Source organism: Gymnodraco acuticeps, unplaced genomic scaffold (assembly GCF_902827175.1).
Source record: "Gymnodraco acuticeps unplaced genomic scaffold, fGymAcu1.1, whole genome shotgun sequence".
Classification (NCBI taxonomy): domain Eukaryota; kingdom Metazoa; phylum Chordata; class Actinopteri; order Perciformes; family Bathydraconidae; genus Gymnodraco; species Gymnodraco acuticeps.
Window position 1 is genome coordinate 347,364 of NW_022989748.1, and position 14,943 is coordinate 362,306.

At 43.0% G+C, this 14,943-nt stretch overlaps 1 protein-coding gene and 1 long non-coding RNA gene across 10 annotated transcripts in view; one reads left to right on the forward strand and one right to left on the reverse strand.

Moving 5' to 3' along the window:
- Positions 1-14,943, forward strand: part of LOC117550089 — a 42,683-nt gene that overhangs the window by 8,971 nt on the left and 18,769 nt on the right. The window lies entirely within an intron of this gene.
- Positions 1,995-6,017, reverse strand: LOC117549950. Its single transcript, XM_034222181.1, has 5 exons — positions 5,353-6,017; positions 3,619-5,100; positions 3,314-3,466; positions 2,687-2,779; positions 1,995-2,304 (listed from the first exon to the last, which is right to left on the reverse strand). The coding sequence occupies exons 2-5, from the start codon at positions 4,141-4,143 to the stop codon at positions 2,074-2,076; spliced, it is 1,002 nt and encodes a 333-aa protein (XP_034078072.1). The 5' UTR covers positions 4,144-5,100; positions 5,353-6,017; the 3' UTR covers positions 1,995-2,073.

A 14,943-nucleotide genomic window follows, 5' to 3' on the forward strand; every position in this document is an offset into this window, starting at 1 on the left:
GTTGATGGTTTAGAAGAGAGAATCATTGAATTTAATTGTTCAAGGTTTATGGCTGAAAAGCATTCTAGTTTACTATCTAGTGTAATATTAGAACTTACGTTTCCGGGAGCTGTTGATAACACTATACTGGTCAAAGGCAAGAGGTCATTAATTTTGTTTCTAAGAGTAACAATTTTATCGTTAAAAAAGCACATAAAATCATTACTACTGAGTGCTATGGGAATAGAAGGCTCAATCGAGCTGTGGCTTTCTGTCAGCCTGGCTACAGTGCTGAAAATAAATCTTGCGTGTGGCATATCAAGATGCTGATTAGACAGCATGATTATTGCACAGGTGTGCCTTAGGCTGGCCACAATAAAAGGCCACTCTGAAACGTGCAGTTTTGCTTTATTGGGGGGGTTTGGGGGGGGTCCGAAAACCAGTCAGTATCTGGTGTGACCACCATTTGCCTCACGCAGTGCAACACATCTCCTTCGCATAGAGTTGATCAGGTTGTTGATTGTAGACTCCAGGAATTGTGTACAGATCCTTGCAACATGGGGCCGTGCATTATCATGCTGCAACATGAGGTGATGGTCGTGGATGAATAGCACAACAATGGGCCTCAGGATCTCGTCACGGTATCTCTGTGCATTCACAATGCCATCAATACAATGCACCTGTGTTCGTCGTCCATAACATACGCCTGCCCATACCATAACCCCACCACCACCATGGGCCACTCGATTCACAACATTGACATCAGAAAACCGCTCACCCACACGACGCCACACACGCTGTCTGCCATCTGCCCTGAACAGTGAAAACCGGGATTCATCCGTGAAGAGAACACCTCTCCAAAGTGCCAGACGCCATCGAATGTGAGCATTTGCCCACTCAAGTCGGTTACGACGACGAACCGGAGTCAGGTCGAGACACCGATGAGGACGACGAGCATGCAGATGAGCTTCCCTGAGACGGTTTCTGGCAGTTTGTGCAGAATTCTTTGGTTATGCAAACCGATTGTTGCAGCAGCTGTCCGAGTGGCTGGTCTCAGACGATCTTGGAGGTGAACATGCTGGATGTGGAGGTCCTGGGCTGGTGTGGTTACACGTGGTCTGCGGTTGTGAGCCCGGTTGGATGTACTGCCAAATTATCTGAAACGCCTTTGGAGACGGCTTATGGTAGAGAAATGAACATTCAATTCACGGGCAACAGCTCTGGTGGACATTCCTGCTGTCAGCATGCCAATTGCACGCTCCCTCAAAACTTGTAACATCTGTGGCATTGTGCTGTGTGATAAAACTGAACCTTTTATTGTGGCCAGCCTAAGGCACACCTGTGCAATAATCATGCTGTCTAATCAGCATCTTGATATGCCACACCTGGTGGGATGGATTATCTCGGCAAAGGAGTGCTCACTATCACAGATTTTTTGAGATTTGTGAACAATATTTGAGAGAAATGGTTATTTTGTGTATATAGAAAAGGATTTAGATCTTTGAGTTCATCTCATGAAAAATGGGAGCAAAAACAAACTCGCCTCAAACAATATTTCTTATGTCCATGGAAACTATTATATAAGACTTGGCACAAAGTATATTTTCTTGTTGAAGGAAGTCAATTAATTTAAATTCTATATTTAATCCAAACAAAAAAATATAGATTTTATCAAACAGTTTTTTCTCGTTAAAATTAACTAAATATTATTTGTTTTATCCAATCAAAAATGTATACATTTTGTTAAACTATAAATTTCTCATTTAATCTAATCCAAAAAATATAGATTACATCAATAATTCTCATTACACATTGTGATATTTAATAACGGGTTTATTACTTATAAAACAATGTACAGGGTATCAGCATTGTTCAAATAAAATATAACAATTTAAAATAATACATAGAAAAACTGCACCGCGGTTGTATGCCTAAAGGCATAAAAATGAAAAATAATTCTTGCCTGAAAACAGTCAAGTTTCTCAAGGGTCAGATTGGAACTTTGAAGAGCTGGCAGCCAAACATATTATTGACCTTTGAAACCAAATGCGTACGCAAAACAGTTGCGTACTCTACCAGCCAGAGCAGAGCCCATCAGTGCCACAGGGTAATTGCTATGACAGTTTTTATATATTCCAGATTGAGAGCATAAAGGAAGCCCAGGAGAATGGCGACAGTATTTGCAACAGACGCCAACTTATTCACAACCTCTTGTCCCTCAAGAATGATGCCAATGTCTTTGGTTGCGACTTGTGCATCTCTGATGACGAAGATTGCGATAGTTTCCCGCTGAAGAATTTGTCCAGCCTCATCCTTCTCCGACACCTGGAAAATAATTTAGCAAAAAAGAATCTGAAATCAATATAGCTCGGGTTTCCCCCCAGATGAATAGCCTAACTGTTAAGACATATCGTGGACGTCCTGGAAGGCCATAATTGGCTGTAAGAAGGAATTGTATCGTGATGCATAGCTTTGGCTCTTGTCTGCAGCTATTGTCTGAGCACGTCTTTAAACACTACTAGGACTGCCTATTGGTTACTCGCTGTGTTGGTGACATTTGAATTTGACTTGTACTCCTATTACACTTGTTGTTAGTCATAAGAGCACCTGCTAAATAACTAAAATGTTATGTAAAATGTAACACACATCATATAAAGTGGACAGCCTTAGCTAGAATTTTAACACCTCAACAGTAATCTTGCCTTACCAGGAATTCTTTGATCAGGTCCTCCACCGATTCTCCCATGTTGAGGATGAGACATTTGAGAGCAATCTCCTTCTTTGTAGTGGTGTCAGTATCCTGCATGAAGACAGTCACAATAATTAATGTTAATTGTTCAGTTCATCCATTCAATCAGTGTGAGTGTGCCATGGTTTGTTAATGTGGAATTGAGATCTAGTGTATGTAGGAATGAATGCATGGGAATGGTCATATATGCAGATGAGCTTTGGGTGATAAATGAGTAAGTATGCATTTAGACAGTAGAGACATGAAAAAAGAGCATAGTTTGGCGTGAAGGTAGGGCTGGACACTTTTTCATATCAGTCGATAAAATAATGATTACAATATCAGTCAATTAGTGTGTCAACCATATTAAGGCCATGAAAAAACAGCCAAGAATTCCCATTACGCCAAAATGGATGTCTAAACATGTAGAAAAACATGAACATGAAGAATGAATGTGCCAAGTCTATGAAACCTCTGGCTAAAAGGTTGCCGTGTCGGATCAGTGACCAATGCTATAAATAATTGATTATGTATTGAAAGATATATCTATTGTTATTGAGGCATATATGTAAGTGAGCAGTAAAGTAAAAAAACATCTGTACATACCGTTTCCACAAATGGCAGGAGCTTTGTCTTCTCCCGGATAGCTCCACCCTTCTTTCTGACGACTTGAATTAGTTCACTGCACTTCTCGTCAAGTTTCTGCATGAACCTTGCTTCAAGGGGTATTGTGGTTACTCTGATGAATGCTTCATTCACCTAGGGAATATAGGTAGTATAGGTATATATATATATATATATATCAAAAACAGACAAAGGATATGTGCCTCATGCAAAAGCATGTGATTTAGCTTTACGTACATTTGATTACACACACATATACATACATACTATGAGTAAAGTTAGTGTACCTCTTGAACTTCGAAGAGTGCTGGCCATCTCTCGATCATTTCGTGCAAAGATGTTTTCTTGTCGACAATTTCTTGCCTCCGAAATGCGAACGTCCGAGCCATCTTCTGTCTTATTGTTTGGACATTGTTCCTTTTCTTTACCTCAGACATGAGGGCCACTCTCTCTTGCTCCATGGACTCTGGTGTCTCGTTGAAAGGCAGAGATGGGTAATGATTAGACTCAGCTCGCCTAGGTTTCTTTATGTTCTTTGCTGGGTGGGCATCCGTCGGCAACTTTCTTTTCACAGTATTCACAGTCAGCTCGTCAGATGATGAACTATGTGATTTCAGGTATGTGCGATAGTTGTACATCTTCGTCTTGAGTCTCTGTTTCCATCCGTAACTGTGGTTGAAGGACCCAGGTTCTTTCAGACAGGGGTGTGTCTGTGTGAGTGCCTCTGCCACTTCACTGAAGTCTGCATCGCTAGGATAGGATTTGTATGAATAGACTTTGTCAGCGAGCGTTTCCAGTATGTTGGAAAGCATTTTAGAGCTGGGAGTGAGTCTAACCTGGCTTCTCTGGTGCTCTGCATTTCCATCCCTAAGTTGTGTTTCTGTTGAATGAGAGAAAGTAGGGATGAGGAACACCTTGGGCCACTGCTCCTTTCTGTAGGTGTCCCGAAGAAGGGCTGCTTACGGGTAATGTGTCACCTGAGCATGCAGATGAAGACATACTGGAATCATCTTGGCTTTGAAAATTAGCCTTATCTGTCAGAGAATATTTTAATCCGATCTCTTTGTGTCTTGAGTTTCTCAGCTATTCTGAGAAACTGTTAGTCACAAAGATATGCTTTTCGTTAAATCACATATACTCCTGCCTGTAATGTGAGAAGGACACAGGTCAAGAGGTCCTCTGACTTCCTGTGGGGGAGGGGTTTGGCACATGTGGGTTTGTAATACAAACGGGTTCTTTGTTCCAATGTCTGGTAATGATTAAGATAGGAAAGGCGGGCTTTTTAGGACCCTCCTTTAAGGATATATCTATCCATGTTTCCACGCTTTGTCTTTAGAGTGTTGCTAGGTGGCTCACAAGGAAGTGTGATATACTTTGGGACCTCTCCGGCCGTATTCTACTCACAATAAATATCAGTGTTTGACTAAAGTCGCTCCAGTTTCCATCCTTTCTGCACAGAAGTTTTCATCACATTATCCACAGAGTATTCCACTGGCTCTAAGAATAAAGTCACACTGGGTACTACATTAATAACTTTCAAAGTGGCAAGATCCTTGAGTTCTGAAGTTGAAGTTAAGTTAACCCAAGTGCCGAAATCAGCGTCTTTGTATTGAAGCCGTATTTCATTAGTTAGACCACAGAAATTCGTTATTTCTTGGATGACTTCGTCAACCGAGGAGGGGATGCCATTAGGAAGCTCCAGCTTGATGCGACTGTCCCCTTCTAAAATCACCAGGAGCCACGTGACGCCCGCCATGTTTGGAGATCCTCTGAGTGGGAGGGAAAGAAAGAAGGGTGGGGTTTGGAGAGAGAGAGAAAGAGATATTAGAGATGTGCTTTGTTCATGGTTGACTAATGATTGTGTGCTATGAACAAATAGTTTTACGTGCAACATTAGCTCTGTTGAATTTAAATGATATGATCATTCATGTTAATTACAATGAAAACAAAATTAACCTGCATAATTCATCACATCCACTTTGATTCCGACCCACCCCAAACAGATATTACTTTATGCTAACCTTGAATATATCGCTTGAGTGTAATAAGCCGCATGGCCCCAACTGTGTAGTCTGCCAGGGGGTAAGGATCGGTCAGTTGAGATGCCTCAAAAACTTCAATCTTCTTTGAAGCGAGATTTCGAGTTGATAGGCTCTGTAGTGTTCCATGTACCAAGAACTTAGTTTCCGAACAATGAAGACCAATTCCTTTTTGAGAACCACCATCTGGATGATTTCAGTGAATGCAGGCATCCCTCCGATTGATCCATGAGCAAGGATCATTCCAAGTCTGTAGTTAAATCCGTTATAGATGACATTTTCGGCCAAAGAAACTTCCTTCACATTTGGGTGTTTGACAGCCTGTGCAATATCATCTTTCAGGACGTCAATGCAAACAGTTGAGAACTTTTTCACTTCCAGTAGAGGCTTAGGAAAGCTACATGAGTAGAGCTGGTGTGCCATGGATAACTGGTGTCTCTCTGCCAAGGACAACAACAAGTTTTTAAAGCAGCTAGTGTGTCGTACAACTCTCTTAAAAAAGCTATGCTTGGCTTCAAATCTTAAAGTCCAGAGAGAAACTAGAGGACCAAACTGATAGATTAGCTGTGGGGGAGTCACGTGATCAGCTGGACAAGATGGCAGCATAGGTTAAACTCGCTCAACCCAGTGATGCTAATTCTGTAAATATATACCGTTGAGACCATTTAAAAAATATATATTTTAGCCTCTGAGTGTTTGATCGAAGGCAATGTCTAAATAGAGCAAAAAGTCGCCGCCTGAAAAGGGTCCCGAGACGAGGGGGAAGTCTGACATGGAGGCGTTAGCCGACACGGTGCTTGAGAAGCAACGAGGCTATCTGGATTCGCGCTTCGACCAACTCCAACAGATGGGAAAGGAGACGGAGGGGAAATTGACTTCTATCCAAACGGACTTGATGGTACTGAGTGAAAGCATCGGCACCGTTAAGGCAGAGATGGGCAAGATACGGGTGGATGTGGTGAAAAATTCGGGTATGCTAGCCACCCACGAGGATACGCTGGACATGATGCAACTCAAGCTAGCGGACATGGAGGACCGGAGCAGAAGATGCAACGTCCGTATAACTGGGCTAGCGGAAGGACTTGAAGGGTCTAACGCCATACAATTTCTGACACACTCACTTCCAAAGTGGTTCCCCTCCTTAGGTAATCTGAAGGGCGAGTTAATGCGAGCTCATCGTATCTACAGCGACGACAGGAAGAAGCAGGTAGGCGCTACCCGCACTTTGATTTTCAACGTTCTCCGTTACACCACCCGCCAAGACATACTCCGTGCCGCAAAGAAAGCCCCGCTCACGATTGATGGACGGAGGATTCGCTTCTCCCCTGACCAGTGCTTGAATTGGAATGAAAAAGGTGCCAGTACTCTAAAATCAGCAACTTTTTCAAGTCAATTTTATATATACAGCCCACAAACAAGAATTTGGCTACTATAATGCTGGTGGGTTTGTCTCTTTACTACTGTATATTTTAGAAAGGTTCACTGTACTTAACATTTTTTATGATAGGCAGCGGATATGGCTAAAGCTCAGTAAGGTCAATATTAACTGAAAATATAGCAATCAAAGTCTAGATCTTCTGCTGAAGACACATGAAGCAGAGACCTTTCAGGTGAGAGCCCCTCTGGTGGTGTTCAACATTAATGACAAGGAAACAAAGCTCTGGTCAGAAGCATTTTTTATAAAAAGCTTTAACAAAATTAAGTATTTCTGTACATTTTGAATGCAATCTAACTTTCCAACTCAGAAAACGAAAAACGAAAAAGTGCCAAAAGTCTTCTCACATGGCTGAGCTGCTTTGCAATATACTTCACCACTGAAGAATACAAATATGTATAAAGTAAACTATGATGCAATCTAACTTTCCAACTCAGAAAAAATGATAAAGAGCATGAACAAAGAACATGTAAAAACTAGGGCCGGGACTCGATTAAAAAAATTAATCTAATTAATTAGAGGCTTTGTAATTAATTAATCGAAATTAATCGCATTTTTAATCGCATATAAATATTTGACCTGAGAACAGTGAGAAGCAATTTTTTTCACATGGATTTTAGTATACCATTAGGCGCATTCACACCGCAGTACTTTTCCCACAAAGATTCATGAGAACTTAGTTCATGAGAACAAATGAAGCCGCTGACGTCACTTCTTCTTCTTCTGCTTTGGGTTTACTGGCAGGCCGCAAACCACTTCACGGCGTATACTGCCGCCCAAAGTCCCCGGCCGGAAGTCCCCGGAGTTGGGGACTGGCTTCAGTAGAAGCTGCTGGGAGTCCCAGCAGCTTCTACTGAAGCCTTCCGAGTAAATCGCCAGAACGCCGACACCTCCTCATCTCTACTGCTCCCATGTTTTATTTTGTGTTGCCATAAGTTAGTCTCTCTGCGTTTCTGCGCTGGGCTAATGCTAATAATGCTAATGCGAGGATAATAAAATGGCGGCTTCACCAAACTTTTTGGGAGTTTTACGGGGCGTGGTTTGCAATCCGCCCAGCCAATCAGAAATATAGCTCTTTTCTCACAAGAGAGCCGTACGAAAGTCCCTGCTCTCTAGCAACTCTCTGCTCTCTAGCAGGGACTTTCGTGGGGGTAAAAAGGTTCTCAGTAACTAATTTTAGTACCGGCTCTTTTTGGTGTGAACCATAGACTGTATGGTGTGAACGCGATAAAAGAGGCTAACGTCCACGCTAGCTTCCACGCTAGCTGCTATATGTTTTTGCATTGAGGTGATACTTGAGGCTTGATGTGCTGCGGTGATATGCGAATTCCTTTTTGCATAATTTGCACACAACCGTGCTCTTATCGACGCTTCCATCCGTCCGTTTTTTAAAACAACATTTCCCACTGTTGTTCACTGTGGTTTGTTGTTGTCTGAAGTCATGAACGTTAGTTGGTGCTCCAGTATAATCGGTACGCCTGAAACTCATCCAGTGAGAAACGTTCCGCGGTGCAAAAATAAGTGCGATTAAAATGCGTTAATTTTTTTAACGCGTTAATTTTTGTGTAATTAATTAATCTTAATTAACGCGTTAAAGTCCCGGCCCTAGTAAAAACAAATGCAAAATTTGCACAATCTAAAATGAGAAACTGTAACTGCAAGTAACAAAGTCTGAGCCATGGTAAAGAGTTACATTGAACACCAAGCTGATCAGATAACTCCCTGGTTGGTCTGAAGTCCTTCTATCTCCAGGATCTGTACAAATCGGCACATTATGCCAAAATTCTTCTCACTGGGTGAGCTGCTTTGCAATATACTTCACATTGTTAGAAAAGGCTCCAGAAGGCCTTGGGGACATCAGTATCAGGGGCTGGAGCTGGACAGGCTCTTTCATCAGCACTTCTCCTTCCCTTTGCCAGCCAGGACCTCACATACTGTTCCGGATTGAACTGTCCTAGTGATGGTCCATTACATTTAATGAAAACCAGGCTGGACAGTCGGCTGACAGAGAGAGCATTCCTTTTTGCAGTAAGGATATCGTTCATGCAGCTGAATGCCCGCTCACACTCACTAGTGGAGACAGCGATGGTTCGGACTGCTTTCAGTAGAGGCTCCATGGCAGCAGGTGTATGGGATGCCCTGGTTTCCTATTCGCGAAAGCCCTGAACAGTCTCTCTTCTGTCCACTTTCAGCACTTCGCACAAACGTAGCACCTCTACGTCCCCATACTGTACGTCTAACTCCTCTTCAGGCCAACTTCCAGGATGGATAACTTTCATGTCCTGGATTAGCTGATTGTCCCGGGCCTCCCGGCCATGTAATGGGATTTCTCTTGTGCTGACATGAGAGGAGGTTGTGGAAGTCATTCTGTGTCTCAGATTCTCTACCATACTGCGGAAAAACTGACCTGCATGAATCTGTACAAGCCTGCCATTCTCACGCAGGGCAACACCCTTGAAGGACTTCTCAGCTAGAGCTGTATGAACTGTAGTCATGTGTGGGCCAGGCATGGTGACCATGGATTCAAAAACTCGTATTTCTCGAGTTAAGAGCCTATCTGCTGTAGGCAGTGTCATCTCTCTTTTTTGGAGTTGCCGAGAGAGGTCGCTGAGCTCTGTGAGCGCATCGTACATCAGTCCCAGATTGCTGACAAACGTTGCAGATGTGAGCACATCATCCAGGCCCTTGTACTTTGCTCTGTCTCTGGAATCCCTGCTCGTGTCGTTTGCAGCATTTGTGAAGTGATCATGAAGCACTCGGTAGTTTTCCCAGACTGCTCTGACGCTCCTTTCACTTGAAGCCACCCAGCGGATGGACAAAACACGCCCTATCACCAGGAGACGCTGTCCGACTGCTTGCGCACACTGCGCTAACTGCCTCTGATTTTTGGGGGAGGCATGGAACAAGGAATAGAGTTTGTCAAAAAAGATCTGGAAATGATTGAGCCCTGAGACCTCCTTGACCACATCCCCAACTGCCAGCTCTAGACGATGATTGGAGCAGTGCCACACAAACAGGCTTGGGAATTTACTACACAACTGGGTAGCAACGCCTGTTCTCTTCCCTAGCATGACTGAAGCCCCATCACATGCAAAAGAAACGAAACACTGACCTAAAAAGTCCTCGTTAAAATCTCTTCCAAGACACTCCATTAACGCCTTTGTGATGTCATCAGCCGTTGTTCCATCCAACTCGATCAGCTCCCAAAAAAACGTTTCGGGCTCAGCATCAGCTAATGCTGAGCGTAGACACACAACAAGCACCGTTTTACCACTAATAGTGGTAGATTCATCGACCAAAACACAGAGTTTTCTTTGGTTTTCTGTAATGTCTTTTGCCATTTTTTTTCTTCAGCTCATGAGCTATGTGGTCGATGATTTCGCCACAGGTTTTATTGGAGTGCAAAACCCTGCCCACGTTCAGCCCATTCAGTTTCTGTACATTCAAATCAATTGGCATGTCTGTGAATGGCCGGCTATGTTTGCCAATTTTATATGCCGTTCGAAAAACTCTGATAGTGGTGTCTAATTCAGATTTATGCATAGACTGCACTTGATGTTGAATAGTTTCACGTGAAGCAGATGTAAGGATGTCAGCAGCTTTTACATGGGCTTGTGATTCTTTATGTTCTTTGATTTTTTTTCTCAGGCTAGCTTGTTGTTTGCCCTTGTCAACACCGAAATGAGACACTGCACACTCACCCCATTCAGTTGACAGTTTCAGTCCTTGTCCAGTGTGTATTCCCAAAGATTTGACATGATCTCTGCATATCCGACATCCTAGCTTCTTATCTTTAAGAAGGAGCCATGCATTGGTCTTGCAAAAATATTGCACCTGGTCCGTTGTCCAGCAGTCAGGTGCATCGCTTTGCCCGGTGTTGGTGGTGGCAGTTGCGCCAGCAGCAGCTAACGTTAGAGGCTCTGGAGGAGGCGGCGGAGCTAGTGCTAATGCTAATGCACTAGAACTTGGAGCAGGAGGATCAACCAAAGAAAGCTCCCCATCAGACACAATTTCCAACACAGGCACAGCATTCTCTGTATTTGAAGTTTCTTCCGGCGACAACCGCTGTCTTTTTGCACTTTTATTAATCCAAGCTAACATTTTAGAAATGCTAATTTGTGACGTGACTTGCTTTCCTTCTCTCGGGGGCGTGCCTGCTCTGTTCTATCACTCTACATAGCCACCCACTGGGTGGGAGTTGCACTGCATAAACACAACACACGTGCATCTAGGTATGTAAATTGTAAAGTATTAAAACATGGTTTTACTAACAGTTTTCAGTATGTTGTTACTTCGGCATTATTATTATTATTATTATTTTGAAACGTGTATTACTATTAAATCACGGTCAAATAGGTTAATTTTGACATAGTCGTTTCCACCACAGTATTTACATGGAGAAGATAAGCCCCGCCCCCTCTCCAGCACGTTCTGTTTGAATGACAGGAGTAAACAGCTGACAGCCGCTGTGAAACTCCAGCGGTTAGAGCGATGAGAATGTCCGTTCGGCACCTCATGACGCATCTACTGAGTACCGGGCGGCTGTATATATATATATGGATGTATAATAAGAACGGCGGGAGAGTGTTGAGTACTGGCACGGTGCATGAGTACCGGAGTACCGCCAACATGCCGGTACTGAGCAAGAAGTGCCGGTACTCCATGGGTCAGAACCAGAAGTGCCGGTACTGCGTACCGGTGAGTACCGGCCCAATTCCAGCACTGCGGGCCCTGACTACAGCAGCTACACTGTTAAACGTCGTCAGGCTTTCTCCCGGGCAATGGATACCGCCCGTGCCAAAGGGGTGGAATTTTTCCTCCTTTACCCCGCTACACTGAAGGTCAAGGGAGCTGGTCAAGTTAAGACATTTCATTCCCCGGGACATGCCGAAGACTTCATCGTCTCCCTGCCAGGAGTGCAGGATGCACCAACCGATGGGGACCCGGGACCTGGGCGCTCGTCTGACGGCGAATAGCGGTCTTTTGGAACCTGCTGGACTATATAGCGTCGCTGTTTTAGATTCAATGCACACTGCTTTGCGTGGTCTGGGATCTCTTACAGAGTTTTGGATTATTTCTGCAGGCTTCTTTTTATTTGTTTCTGTCTGACGCTGGACTTATTTGGGGACGGATAGTTGTTTATCATTGTTTGGCTGATCAGACTAACTTGCGAGCCTACTGCTTGATTTTTGGATCCCACACCACGTAATAGACTCTGGACTTTAATACAAACACAGCCGGCTTTTTGTTTTGATCTATATCACGGCGGATCCGCTGTGCATGCCGGATGTGAATGGACAATGGCCGGTAAAATGTGCGTTGGTTATCGGAACAGTGTATGCTATGATGTTACCTATTTACGTTTTTTGCTCTCTTTTCTTCTAATAACTAAGCTCATTGTTGCCTTAGGTTATTTCATTTAGTCTGTTAACAACGGTTTAGTAAGCTTTAAGTACTGGGTAGAAGGGTAGTTATAATCCTTTTGCAGCCCCATATCCAATCAGATCACGGATCAATTTAGGAATATCCGTTTAATGTACTGTTTAGTTATTTTATGTATCGTCTTTAATCTTTATTTTTCTGTATCATCTTGTTTTTGTTACCGGGGAAATGTATGGGGGACTGTCTTGTTTTTGTCTTTGTCCAGTTATGGGAAACGCTTACATCTTCTCGGATTGATTATGTGGGGAGGGACTCCATTCTATTTTGGTCTCGTTTACAGGTTTAGTAAATATGGTTGTTTATCATCTGACGTACCACTCAGCTTATTGTTGACATCTTCCAGAGCAGTGCAGCCCAATGGGTGATTTATCTATTCTTGTGTGGAACTGTGATGGGTTGAATGCACCTCACAAGCGAGCTAGTGTGTTGACTATGTTACATCGCCGTAAAATTAATCTGGCTTTCCTACAAGAGACGCACCTGCTGAGTAAAGATTCCGGCCGCGTTGCTAATAAATTCTATCACACTATTGCATCCTCTTCAGCTAACTCCAAAACCAAAGGAGTAGCCATTGTATCTAGACGTAATTTGAACGTTAAGGTGCTGGACATGTGGGCAGACACTGCAGGGAGGATAACTATTGCCAGGGTGGAAGTTTATGGGAGAAAGGTGGCTCTTATTTCTGCCTATGCCCCAAATACATTTGATAAGGATTTTTATGATACCTTAACTAAAAAAATGCTAGAATTAACCGAGTATGCTATCATGGTGGGAGCGGACATGAACGCAGTATGGAATTCAAATGAACGGTCAAGTTTAACAGCCTCTAGAGATCAGGAGTCGGCTACTGCTGCGCTCCAGTCTTGGGCTGGGAGTTTGGGACTAGTGGACATGTGGCGAGCTTTTAACCCACAGGTTAAAGATTATTCATTTTTCTCAGCCAGACACAAATCTTTTTCTAGGATAGATTATCTTTTTACCTCTCCACAACTTTTCCAGAAAGTCGATAGTGTAATGTTGCTTCCTATTGCCCTATCAGACCACAAGGGAGTACTCTGTTGTGCGACTCTGGGCAATTTATCCAAGCGCGCCACTAGATGGCGCCTCAATTCCACTTTACTAGGAAATGGAAAATATAAAGAACAACTCCTGACACAATTGGAAGAATTTCTTGACTTAAATATAGGTTCAGTTGAGGACCCAAGAATATTATGGAATGCAGTCAAAGGCTTTATAAGAAGCAATACCATATTGTTCTCTTCAAATGTATGTAAGGAAAGATCCGCCAGATTACAGGCTTTGGAAGCAGAATTTGCTAGTCTTGACTCCATTTTGCAGAATAATTACTCTAAACAAACGGCATCTAAACGTGAACTTGTCAAAAAGGAAATAAATGATATCTTGAAACAACGATCAGAATTTCTAATACATAGGGTTAGGCAGCGCTATTACTTCCACGGGTCTCGGCCCAGTCACCTCTTGGCTTCAAAAATCAGGTCTAGTGAGCACTTTGCAGATATTCCCTCCATTCAATCTTTGAATGGTAATGTCACAACTGAGCCAAAGCAAATAAATGAGACTTTTCAAACCTTTTATTCCAATTTATATAAGTCAGAGGTTCAGTTGGACAAGAATAGATGTGACGCCTTTCTCGGTCAGCTAGACTTACCACAGCTTGCAGTCACTGATTCCACCCATCTTGATGATCCCATTTCCTTAGAGGAATTAAAAGATGCAGTACGCAACATGCAACGAAACAAATCACCAGGTTTAGATGGGATACCTCCCGAATTTTATGTAGCATTTTGGGATAAACTGGGTCCACTACTTTTGGATATGATAATGTATTCGATAGATAAAGGCAGTTTTTCGAGGGACGTGAACATAGCCTTGATTTCCTTGCTCTTAAAGAAGGATAAGGACCCGACAGATTGTGCTAGTTACAGGCCTCTAAGTTTATTAAATTCGGATCTAAAAATATTTGCAAAAGTGCTTGCCAGGCGCATTCAGGATTATATGCCAACCTTAGTTAACTGTGATCAGACTGGGTTTATAAAGTCAAGGCTAGCTGCTGATAATGTTAGACGTCTTCTCCATATAATAGATTCTTCAGTAGACAAAAAAGACCCGGCAGCGGTGCTGTCTCTTGATGCAATGAAAGCCTTTGACAGACTAGAGTGGTCCTTTCTGTGGTCTGTGCTGGAGAAAATGGGTTTTGGTAATGGCTTTATACATATGGTTAAGGTGCTGTACTCTAATCCCTCAGCTCTGGTGCTCACTGGGCAATTATCCTCCGCGTTATTCCCTGTTTCTAGATCTTCCCGTCAGGGATGTCCACTGAGCCCAGCACTTTTTGCACTCTCCCTTGAACCTCTAGCCCAAATGATACGCCAATCCCCTAGTATACATCCGATTTCTGTTCGTGACACTCACCATCAGGTGGCGCTATACGCAGATGATATTCTGGTTTTCATGGAGAAACCGACTCAATCTATGCCTGTATTGTTATCTATTTGTGAGGAGTTTGGTTGTCTCTCTGGCTTTAGGATTAATTGGTCTAAATCTGCCCTCTTACCCCTTAATGAGTCAGCTAAAATGCTTCAATTTCCACCCAATGTCCCAGTTGTCCAGCACTTTAAATATCTTGGGATAGAAATGTTCCCATCGTTAAATCGTATTGTAACATATAATTACTC